The sequence below is a fragment of the Phragmites australis genome, chromosome 21 (genome assembly GCF_958298935.1).
Source record: "Phragmites australis chromosome 21, lpPhrAust1.1, whole genome shotgun sequence".
Taxonomy (NCBI): domain Eukaryota; kingdom Viridiplantae; phylum Streptophyta; class Magnoliopsida; order Poales; family Poaceae; genus Phragmites; species Phragmites australis.
Window position 1 is genome coordinate 303,429 of NC_084941.1, and position 11,959 is coordinate 315,387.

Sequence of the window (11,959 nt, forward strand, 5' to 3'; positions counted from 1 at the left end):
TCAGTAATAGTAGCAATAGCAATCCGATCCCACCCACCTCAAAGGCAACTAAAAAAATTTAAATCATATAAATCGTTCCCCACCACACCATTAGCATCTTTTTATATATATGGGACTGACTCCCTTTGTTTTTTTTTTTCTCTTTCTGAGGATGCCAAGGAAAAAACTTGTTTCCCTTGCCCTACCTTTTTTTTTTATCTATATTCGTTAAACTATATTTCCTTTTTATGCCAATAAAAGTGAGTGACCCTTCAAACCAAACATAGAAGAAGGGAACGTAATTTGATTTCATTGTTTGGCTCAATAGACTTCTCTCTCCTCTAAATAAGATCTTCCATAGGCACTAGCCAATGGACAACTCTGTTGGTAAAACAGGTGACGTAAAAATGAAGCAAAGTAGCCTTCTTATTGAAGATGGAGTTATACTTTTTGTTGTAGGTAACCGCACTAAGATATTATGCAGAGCTCTTCAACTATGCCCTCGGTTGTTTGATGATTTTCTAATGGAAATGTCAAGAAAATTACAGAAACTACAACAAAGTATGTCTATTTACAAACCATCGCACAAAAATAGTGTATGGTAGAGGGTATGGTTACACCTCACGAGCTTAGTGCTAGCTATGACAAGACATGGTACGAGACTCGTGATTATATGAATGATCTATCAACATTGTCTCTACTTGATTTTGCGCTAAGACTAAGAAGATTTTCAACCTTTGAAAATCAAAGATTATTAGGTAAACTATGACTTAGCCTATATGCAACTGAGATAGAAATACTATTCATTCATAGCAAACCACCGTGTATACACAAGATCTCAAATCAAATAAAGTTAATTGTGATGACCCAAGGTTAGTTCACAAAGTCACCGAACAAAAATATTTTGTAGCCGCAAGATAGCATTTGAGAAAGCTAGTGCCACTTTAGAATCTAATGCAACAAAAAGGTTGAATAAGTTTTCCTTAGCCGCCAAGCTATGGAGTAGAAATTCACCTGAAACAGATATATTAGGTGCAATTTGGATTGCAACTTCGTATATTAGTTCTGTAAATCTTTTTAACGATCTGACATGCCGGCTTATATTAATAAAGAGAAAGTAGATACATGCGCTAGAACGCAAATACTAATCGATTACTCACGATTACTCACAACTAAGGGAGCAACCAAGAGAAATTAGAACCGTAACTAATTTCTCGCTGAAAGGAATATCAATTAGAGCCCTAAGGGGCAGTGACAGAGGGAGCAGGAGCTCTCCTCCTGAGCCACCTGCGTTCGAGCCACGGAGGCTGCGCGGGATGCACGTCCCGTCAAAAGCTCCAAGAAAACCTCCAAAAAGAGGACCCGGCGTTTAAAAAAAAAACTAGAGCCCTAAGATGCTTTGCTCCTGTTGCAACAGCCCTAAGATTGCATGGGAGATTGTTGGTGGTCTCTTCGTCGGGATGAGGGATGCTTTGGGCAGAGGGCTCTTCGCAACAAGGGTGCGGCATCGACCTAAGCTCAAAAGCACGCGTGGAGCAGGCGAAGACGGGCTATATCCATTGGCTTTGGTGTCATAGCGGCCACCCGAGCCAGAACGGCCGTGCCGGTGTCGACGCTGAGCGAGCGAGAAGGAAAGTAAATTCTATAGTATTATATTCAGAAAGATTCTTGTGAGATTTTATCTATGTCATCCGTTCTGTGATCCAATGGTTAGATTGAAGAGAAGAGAGTGAACACTTGTTATTACATGAAAGATGATTTTTTTTAGATCGAATCCTATTGAATTTGCTTACGTTGAGAAATGGACGTGGGAGCATACTCCACACATATACTCTTTCTGGATACAGAAGCATCATTATTAGTTAAGTAAATCTCCGATGACATGAGCATATGTTTCCAGAGATCTGTGAAGCATATATACAGTAGGCGCATGAATAAACATGAAGGAATTATGCTTAAATTAGAAGCCACCCGATCCAATAATAATATACGGTTGGCGCGGAGACCGTTGACCGCCGGTGTGAACCGTCCGACGGGCCATTTTGCTTACGGCGCAAGGAAAACTGTGTGGGGCCCGCATTGGCATCCGAGTCGGCTAGGTGGGGCCCGGGCCCACGTGTCGGAGAGCTTTGGACGGTGGGTGGAGTGGAATAGAATAAGTGGGGGGGCAGACACGACAAAGGCGTGGACCTCATCTGCCTTCCTCCCAAATAATTCCACCGCCGCACGCCTCCCCGCGTTCCTCTCGCCTTCGCCCCCCCGCCTCCGCCTCCGCCTCCGCGTGATTTCATTTGCTCTGCTCTCACCGTCAAATAATCTCGCCGGCAAGAGAAGCAGCGCCGAGAACCTCCGCTTCCTGCCATAGCCGGGGTTAAAGTGGGGTCCTTAGGGGAGTCCTAGGGGGGGCAAAAGGGATCGGATCGGGAGAGATGAAGATAACGGCTTCGTCCGCCGTCGCCCCTGCTAACGCCGCCGCTAGGTAAGCGTCGACGATCGGCGGATCTGCTTGTCTGACTGACTGATTGCTCGGGACAGATGATCCCCTTGTAAGTTGTATATCTGTTCGATCTGGAGTTTTTTTTTTTTTTTTTTTTGCTCTGTAAGGATTGTTTATTCGATTCTATTTTTATTTTAGCGTAGCTTGTATGATAAAATAAAGTGATTTAAACTTTTGTTTTTAGTTCAAAATAAAAACCAGATGGCTCAATTAAATACCCTCAGTTCACCCTCAGCTCCAGATTCAAGATTTTTTGGAGCTAGGTTTGACCAGATTCAAGAAATTTTGGATCTGGAGCCGTGGCAGACGGGGCCTTATGTGCGATCGAGAAGCCGATCGCTGTGGTCTGAAGGTGATTAAAGATTACCGAGTTAATTCGACGTATTGTTGACTTGTCAAACTTGCAACTTTTGGGCGTGTGGTCGCAGTTCTGTTAATTATACTTTATTATTCCTGAAAATCTTGCCTGTTCATGCGTGTGGCTGACAGTACATGTGGAAAGTGAGTGGATTTAGATTCCTAAGGTGTTAGTTGCATGATGATTCTGGTGAATTTTACGCTATGCAGCATATGCATTTGTTACTTTTACCGCTCCATCATCTGCTATGGATACTTGGTATAGGAAACAAATTTTCGTTCTCGCTGTTCACTTAAATCGATTATTGACGATTAAGTTCGAGGCATGAAAGAGAACATCAGTGCTTAATTAATTCATTATTCAATATACTAGTTGGAGAACCATGGTATCTATAGAGGAGTAGGGCCATTATGTGTTCTCTCTTTCTGCCTGTTACTCTACTTCCTTGGCTCATGATTGATACAATGAGAAGTTGCAGCTTGTCTATCCGTCTCAAAAGTGCAAGACACCCTTGTCCCCTTTGTGGAATTTCATGGACTTATTTTGCATGGAAGGACCCTTGTTGCGCAATCACGCCAAAAGAAATCTTCAAATTTACCATCTATTCGTCACTGGCACATTAATATAACAGCTGGGAACAACGTAGAAAGTGATCTTTTTTTGGATCTTTTACTGACACATTAATATTGCAGTTCTTCCTTTTCTGAGTGGTCTGCTGTACTCCTGATTTTCCCACTGTATCTTTGAAAGACAGCAACAATATATCGTGCATCGCTTATTAATATCCGCTAATTTTCCCTTTTCAGGACCACTCTGCCTTTTCTCCTTTCTGATCCTACTATTTTTGGTTTTAGCCTTGTCGATAAGGAATTTGAGTATCTTCAGCAGCTTTTCTACTAGATTAGTGTAAATAGTAGACTTGTTCAGGTTTAGTTTGGTTGGAGGAATTAGTTTCTGGTTGTTGTTCATTTCTGCTAGCAATAATGGCTACGATGAACGAAAAGGTATTGGGTAAATGTGGAAGGAACATAAGTAGTCTCAAGAGAAAGCGGGACAGCCCTGCTGCAGACCATGCTGATGTCTGCCACAACTCTGAATTGCATCAGCGTCCTGCCAACGACTCTGCTATTAGGTTTCATGTTGATCAAGACCGCAAGGCAAAAGTTGTGTGCCACCTAAACAAACAGATTCTGCAGAGCTACAATAGCTTCATGAATAGCGCACTACCTAAGCGTATTCTACTCTGCCAAGGTGGTGACTGGAAAGACTTTCCAGAAAAAATTGTCAAGTTGGCCCAAGTTGACTTCAGGGCGAAAAAGACAATCACAGAAATAGGATGTGAGAACCAGCTATTTTTACTGGATTTTGTGCATATGGCATTTATAGATTCAAAGACAGGTCTCCAGAGGCCGATAGCCTGGATTGATGAAAATGGAAAGGGCTACTTCCCGGAAACGTTTCTGCAAGATCAGAAATTATTTAGGAAGAAAGATTTTGGCAACAGAAACCATGAGTATGTTAGTGTTGAGCCAAATGGGACACGAGAAGTGAATGGCCAGCTCGAAACATCAGAAAGTTCTGCAGAAAGCTCTAACTTTGAGTCCAGTACTGAAGACATCTCGAGTCCTAAGAGAGCTAGGGTTGAAAAGTGTGCCACAGGAAAGAAATATTGTGAAGTAGAAGCTATTGGAGAAAATGAGCCATGCACTTTGTTGCCTACAGCCTTTAATTTACTGCAACAACAAGCTAAGCTGGGTGAGCTGTCACGTGCTCAACACACTAGCGAAGCTGTGGAGAAATTGTTGCTGCAGAGGATGGGTGCTGTTATTGGATCCAAGGACATCATTGGGATCTACAGAACTCCATTACTGGATGATTGCGGACAGGTCCGTTACCATCTTCACAAAAAGCAGGTGCAGGTTACTGGATGTCTCCGTGGAAATGCAAATGTCCGTTATGCATGGCTTGCTTGCTCTAAAAACACTGTGCATGAAATGATGCTGAATGGCACCTTGCAAGTTCATAAGCCCGTTAAGTATCCAGCCTATGGAAATGGCACCCTCCTTGCACCAGCAAATCGTTCTGATACCTGGTATGTTATTAATCTATGAAGTGTTCCTTACAAAACCTAACTTTATTGTTAGGATTCTCCTTTTTTTTATCTAATTATTGTGGATAGCTAACTCTGTTAGCTCCACATCTATGTTTCTTAGCTGTTTGCACGTTCTGTTATCTCCACATCTATGTTTCTTAGCTGTTCACACCTTCCTGGATTCATTATTTTCTTTTCAGTGACATGATGTTGACACGTTTTTTAGATGTCAGCTTTTAATTACTGCTTCATTTTCTTTTCCTCATTCCTTACCAAGTTTTTCCCCTTTCTCTAACCGATGCAAAATTCAATATTTGTATTACTTTCTGCAGTGTGAATTTCTCTGATGTTGATGAAAATGGCATTGTCCATATGATGTTGTGCCGTGTTATAATGGGGAACATAGAAATAGTTCACCATGGATCTAAGCAGCACCGACCTAGTAATGACTATTTTGATAGTGGAGTAGATGACCTTAAAAATCCACAACATTACATTGTGTGGGATATGAATCTGAATAGTCACATCTATTCTGAGTTTGTAGTCACCATCAAATTGCCTTCTAAAACGAAAGGTAACTAATCACAACTATTATGTCATTTTTTTTTAGTTTTTAGCTCGTATAGTTCTTGGTCTGTGGTAACCCTTATTCTCATTACTTCGCCTTTTCTGTGCCAGATTCCCTCGTCACACAAGAAGATTGTCACTATTCGTCTGATCTTTCACTGGTCTTGAGTTCTAGTTCACCTGACTGTATGTCAGAGGTAAGATGCTTTACATGGGGTATTAACAAGACAGTACTGTCACACTAGAGTCAACTTCTATTCTCATACAGACAAGTTCCACTGTTGGAGCAGCAAGAGCGTGCAGTAATTCAGATTGAGTGACTTGACTCAACAATTGACATGTGATTGCGTTATTGAGATTATAACTTCGAGCTGATTAGTCTTTATCTATGATAGAAATCTCCAAATATGATAAGTTTCCTTTTGAAACCAAGCTGTGTTATGTTTGGAGTGAGTTAAAGCATCAGTTAACCTCATCTTTTTATGCACAAGCAGGAGATGAACCTTCAGGCATCTCCAGCATCGGGAGGTCCTTTCGCAGCCCCCATGCTAGGAGATTCAATGGAAAGGGCTCCAAACTCACCTTGGATGCCTTTCTCCATGTTGTTTGCAGCAATTTCGACAAAAGTATCTCCTGAGAATATGGACCTGGTTATTAGTTGTTATGAAGAATTCAAGGTCTGATTCCTGGTCTGTTGGTATTATTTTTCTCAAATGAATCCGCCGTACCTTTCTGTGTATATCCCAACTGACTTATATTTGCATACCAGAGCAAGAAAATAAGCCGAGCTGAACTAGTAAAGAAGCTGAGGCATGTAGTTGGTGACAGAGTGCTGATATCGACAATAATGCGGCTCCAAGATAAGGTCTACACCCTTCCACTTCCTTGTACTTCCCTTGATGGTCTTGGTTCGTGTGGAAACCATGTTAGCCAAAGTATGTTTAGCGGAACAGCAGTAGTTTCATCATGTGGTTGTTCACACGCTGTTTTCTGAGGAAAGTTTCCCCCCTTTGTGTTTGTGCGGCAGCAGTTACCTCCAGTGGGGAGGCGTGAGGCACCAAACGCATCGGTGGCGAAACCGTGAAGTCGGTGGGCAAGGAAGGCTACCAAGAGAGAACTGGCCGACATGACATAAAAACTTTGTGCCGTTTGCGTCTGTGTCTGGCTGCTGCGGGTTGTTCTTTTCCGTCGTAGGACTTATGCATGGTGAAGATTTCTATCACCTGTTTTTCGTTGCAATGTGGATTAAAGTTATAAGAGAAAATGCTTCTTGTTTGCCTTCATGTTCCCCCTTTTCGAAGGAGTTGGATATTGATAATGCTTGTCTTGTAAATTAATTCTCGATGAGTATATGCCTACTGCGTTTCTCCTGTTTCTCACGTACTGCAAGTGCTGCAGGGTTTCTCCCCATCCAAAGCCAGCCCGCTTAAACATAGTCTAGGGTTGCATGTAGTTCTTCACACACTCGCACCTCAACAAATAGTCCGCATTGAGTTAAAAAGTTACACAACGGTCAATGACGGATTCAAGTAAATAATGAATTCCTGTGTCAGGCTAACAAAAGATGATCAAACCCATCCCTATAATTCTTATTACTGGGCACCAGATGGATTAGATGATCAGACGGTGGTGGGTGGGGTCCCGTCCGATGATTCAGGGTCCCAGCCTGGAGGCTCGATGTTGGGCCAATCCCCTCTGCAACCTAGCCTGATGTAGAGGCTCTTCTTCCCTGCCATGACATGAGTCGTGTACATTAGAAGAATTCTACTCTTGTCTATACTAGAACGCCAGCCCTGCATTACAACACTTGTTATTGCTAATTACTACGTTTTATTATGATGCAATGCAATGGTAATCTCTCGCAGCCAGGACTACTGGGTGCGATCTTGAGAAAGTCTCTTTCTCACAATGGTAATCTTTCCCAGCCAGGACTACAAGGGATCAGTCAGTCAGTCAGTACCTGCTAACTTCTTGTCTGCTAAGGTTAGCTGCTTTAGTGCAACAAGGCAGCCCTGCGCAACAGCTCGCGTGTACTCCGGGTCCCATCCGCCCAGCTTCACCACCACGTCCGCCTTTGCGTAAGCAACGCTTCCAGAACTGACACTTCTTCGGGCTTCCTCTCTGGCAGAAGCTTCATCTGCATAACACACCCCCAGGTCCCAGGAGAACATCTCAAGTCTCAAGGTAAATTTTTTTTAAAGCCACCATGTGGGCGATTATATTAGATAGAAGAGAAGAAATGAAATGAAATCTCCAGATCAATCAATGTATTGCAACAAAAAGGCTTCAATTCCTTACCGCTAGCGTCAGACACTGACAGCCAAACCGTAAACCCAGAATGAAGGTACTGCCATTTGTCAAATCTGCTAGCTGCTCCTTGCTTGCCCCCTAGAGTCGCCACTACAGTGCGGACATGGCTGCAACGCACATATCCTTTAGCAAATCTTTGCAATATGATCAACCAAGAAGCTCAAAAAAGCAACCTGCTAAGGCTTTCCAGGACAACAGATTCCGCTTCAGCTACAGAGTCCACTCCTTCCGAAGCCACCCCTACAAGCAACTATTTCATTAGCTAGCTGCCATAGCATCAACTATGCACGACTAGACTCATTTCACTCAAGTCTAAAAACGGAATGATTGCAGTTTTATCAATGAAATAAGGAAAGAATGCTACATGTATCCAAAGACTTTTGAGTGGCACGTTCCAGCAGCTCACTTGTGCTAACTGGAAGATACCTGCAACGTCAAGAAATACGGAGACACATTTCAGAGGCTTTTATCTGCTAAAGAAGAACAAATGTGACAGTAAATTCACGAGTAGATCACCAAGTTCACCAATTTATATGTTGCGTGCTGAAAAGTTTTACTAATGGAGTACAATGCTGTATCCCAAAGCACAATGCAATTTGCACAACATGATATCTAATTGGACAGCAGTTAAAGTAGAAGTGATAAAGAAATAAGAAGCACACACCCAATGCCCTCGGCGATCTCTTTAGCAACCGCCTCATTAATGTCTGTGGAATCACCAACAATGTGGACGCTGATCCCCATCAATAACTGGGTGATCCCAGAAGTGAGGGACTCCCAAGATTCATCAATGTCGGGCCATTTCAACTCTTCTTCGACTTTCTTTAGATTCACCACCAATTGATCCTCATCGATGAACCTATGACATTGAAATATGTAAATAAATATGCACTTACAAGTAAGAGTGCAATACTATATGACTGATACATACCATATAGTCTCGGAAGACTTAATCCTATCAAACAGTGTTTTAGCATTCATGAGAGTCCTCAGTGTCCCGTCAGACTTGGCTCTGATCAATAGAGATGTATCATCAACATCAACAAAAACATCTCTTGAACTCTCAATGCCAAGTTTTCCGATGTCCAGCCTCAGCTCCACTTCTCCGTTGCCATCAGTGAACTATAGAGGTAAATACCAGCTGATTATTTAAGCATCATATTCTCCAATAGAGATTGTATAGGATGACATGGATTAACAGCAGGAAGTTATTCTTAGCACGTTAGCCAATAGAATGTATACGTAGAAACTCCTATAAAATTTTGAAAAATATTGTTACCATCTCCCAGTTAAGCACTACTTTGTAATATCATAATTTCCAGTGGAAGTACTATGTTCATGGTAAACAAATGAAAACTACCATGGGTGGGAAAGCTTGCACATAAAGCCGGCTAATGTGGTGCTATAGAGGAGTTACAAAGGGCTTCTACAAAATTTTATTCCAGGTATGCATTTCCATAGTCAACTCCAAATGATCTACAAAATTATATTTGTAGTTATTTTGTTTGATTCGATTGCATCCTGCACTTATGTTCCCTGTAGTCTGCAATAGTATATCTACATGGGAGAGAAACGGTAAATTAGGGGATAATACTGCAAGCGAAAGGAAAGCTCGAAAACAAAAGCTGGAGGAGGGGCTTGGATGCTCTGAACCTATCTCAGAATCACATAGTAATCAACCACAGGAGAGCATGACTAACTTCCATCTTGTTAAATATAATGCCTGGCCACCCTTCACCGTTGTCTTTTTGGTCACTACTGACTATCTCAATTAGTAGATGTAATTTTGGTGGAGACATGCTTGCAGAAAATATATTGATCATGGACAGGGATGAAGTAGGAAGTCATTTCTTCAAGACTTGGATTAATTCTGAGCTCATTGTAGCACATCATGCAGACTGAGGTGATAGTAACAATTTGTAATGAGAGGGAAGGGGTGCCAAGATTATGCTGCGCAGACATTGGTATTGGTAAACAGAAAATGAGGCAATCGGGAGTAGTGAGATGACGGAATTTGGTGCTTGGCGCGAGCAGAGTGCTCGGCCAGTCGCGCATCAGCAGATAAGGTAGCAGTCAAACAAGTAAGCAATCCCCAAGAAGAGACTAGTACTATTACACAGTAAGAGCAAGGTGGCTTGCCTCGTAGTCCTTGTGTGGGGCGGCTGACGCGGACACGGAGGCTCTGGGGCGGAGGCGGCTCGCCGGCAGGGAGGCGGCGGGAAACGGGGAGCGAGACTGACGAAACGGCGGAGCAGGGACTGGAAGGAGAGGGATACGAGGGATGAAGACATTGTGGCGGCTGCGCTGGGGAGGGTTTGCCTTTGCAGGGAAGGAGCAGGGGATGGAGGAGCAAGCGGCCATGGTAGCTGCCTCTACCAGCATGGTAGAGTCGAGTCTGAGGACTGAGGTCTGCCTGCCCTGTCGAGAAGAAGATGAGGTGGATGGGGTGTGTTGGGCTGGGCCCTGGACCGTCTTTTTTCCTTTTTTTTTTTTAAGGAAATACGCCCCAGAGGGTTAGGTGGGGATGTTGTCACTACATAGCCTCTTTTATAGAAAGGCCCATATACGGAAAGGCCCTTGAAACTAATATAATAGGCACTCAAGAAACAAAATTTACATCGTGATCCATGAGATCACAGCAGCAGCTAAGATGAGGATGAGTTTCATGCCGCTGCCGGGAACACTCCCGAGATGAGCTCGGGACCCGCATGGTCGTCATCACCGACGACCTCGGTGTAAGAAGGAGCAAGTAGGTCTTCGTTGTTCCAGAAGAACGGAGGTAGTTTTCAATGCCCGCCGGGGATCAGCAGAGACAACAGCCTGTGATCAACCTGGCTTCTGCATACACCGTCAAAAGCTTTGATGAAGAAGATCTGCAACCATGGCGGCCCAAACTTTCGATTCACTCAAAGGCAACATAATAACCATAGCAACAAAGAAAAGAGGGGGGGGGGGGGGATACACCCGCCGAGGAGGAAGCCAACGGGGATGGCATCAAAAGGCATCTAACTACAACCACAAGGGACAACATAATACATATATTCAGATCCTTACCAGCGTCTGAGAAGAACAAATCGACACTAAAACGGCGGCGATGGTCGGCAAACACCGGAGAGGAGAGCTCGGATTAACCTACTACTACTAAAACTAGCACTACTACTATACAAAGGAAGGGTCCCTCACCCGTCATGACGCGGGCCACAAGCTGGAGAAGGAAGGGAGGGGCCAGATCTAACCGGCGAGGAAGAAAACAAGGTCTAGCTACTGTTTAGGAGCTCTCACTCATTGGTGGGGATTGCTCTTCCCAGGCTGTCAATCAGTGTGTGGAGAGCTTTCTTTTTTCCATTTGGTAACTCGTCTTCTTCTCATTGACCCATATTCATAATTCCACACATAAATTTCTATTATATAAAACACGAGTTAAATTCTCACGTCATATCTTTTTCTACTATCCTCTCATCCAATAAAAATCTCTAAAAATCAAATAATTTACTAATAAACATAAAGAAAGATTATAAAAAATTAATAGATAATATCTTCTTTCTTTAGATCTCATCTGAAATCAAATTGTAACATCGCTCTGGCGTATTTGTTGTAAATAAAATGCTCAATTATCATGTAATTAGAGATATAACTGCATTAGGCAGTTAACCTTGGAAAGGCACCCGTTGGGTGACCGACATCCCAACGGGTGCAATCCCGTCTGTTCAATGTCTATATATTGTAAACTCAATTCATCAATGAATACAAGGATTACATTTCTCTCGATCTACTATCAATCATTTCAAACACGTTATCAGCATGTAGTTCACCACTGAGCATTCGCGAGAAGGAGGCCATCCGGCCAGACAACAAACACCAACAGAGAGGCAAGAAGGCCTCTCCCAGATGGTGAGCACTCCATGGCGAACCTGTTTTGCCCAATCCATGGCATACCAGCATCTTCGCACGTCGTCATCATTGTCCTGTCATGTCGTCCTCGCCCTCATCGACCACACCGTCATCCGCACTGAGGTGCTGCTCATCATGGTTTTGGCCGCCACAACAGTCCTCCACAGGCTGCAACACATGTGGCAGCCTCTCCTATCGTCTGGCCATCGCTCTCACTGCCACCGACCTCGCTACCCATGCCACCTTACTCTTTTAGAGTTCGGGC

General features: G+C 43.3%; 2 protein-coding genes across 7 annotated transcripts; one reads left to right on the top strand and one right to left on the bottom strand.

The window, feature by feature from the left end:
* The first annotated feature begins 2,157 nt into the window (after positions 1–2,157).
* LOC133903009 (probable inactive poly [ADP-ribose] polymerase SRO1) lies at positions 2,158–6,776 on the top strand. Of its 6 annotated transcripts, none has more exons than XM_062344338.1 (7): positions 2,159–2,525; positions 3,641–4,926; positions 5,259–5,500; positions 5,605–5,690; positions 5,988–6,170; positions 6,263–6,358; positions 6,521–6,776. In XM_062344338.1, exons 2-7 carry the CDS (start codon positions 3,818–3,820, stop codon positions 6,575–6,577), a joined length of 1,773 nt encoding a protein of 590 aa, XP_062200322.1. In that variant the 5' UTR covers positions 2,159–2,525; positions 3,641–3,817; the 3' UTR covers positions 6,578–6,776. The 6 variants fall into 6 exon arrangements, with proteins under 6 accessions (XP_062200326.1, XP_062200327.1, XP_062200322.1 ...); XM_062344339.1 differs by having other exon boundaries at positions 2,159–2,458; XM_062344341.1 differs by having other exon boundaries at positions 2,160–2,525; positions 6,524–6,776.
* Positions 6,777–6,965: 189 nt separating this feature from the next.
* LOC133903011 (probable inactive shikimate kinase like 2, chloroplastic) lies at positions 6,966–10,276 on the bottom strand. Its single transcript, XM_062344344.1, has 8 exons — positions 9,943–10,276; positions 8,735–8,925; positions 8,468–8,662; positions 8,168–8,229; positions 7,977–8,043; positions 7,792–7,910; positions 7,454–7,630; positions 6,966–7,222 (listed from the first exon to the last, which is right to left on the bottom strand). The coding sequence occupies exons 1-8, from the start codon at positions 10,183–10,185 to the stop codon at positions 7,113–7,115; spliced, it is 1,164 nt and encodes a 387-aa protein (XP_062200328.1). The 5' UTR covers positions 10,186–10,276; the 3' UTR covers positions 6,966–7,112.
* Positions 10,277–11,959: the final 1,683 nt, after the last annotated feature.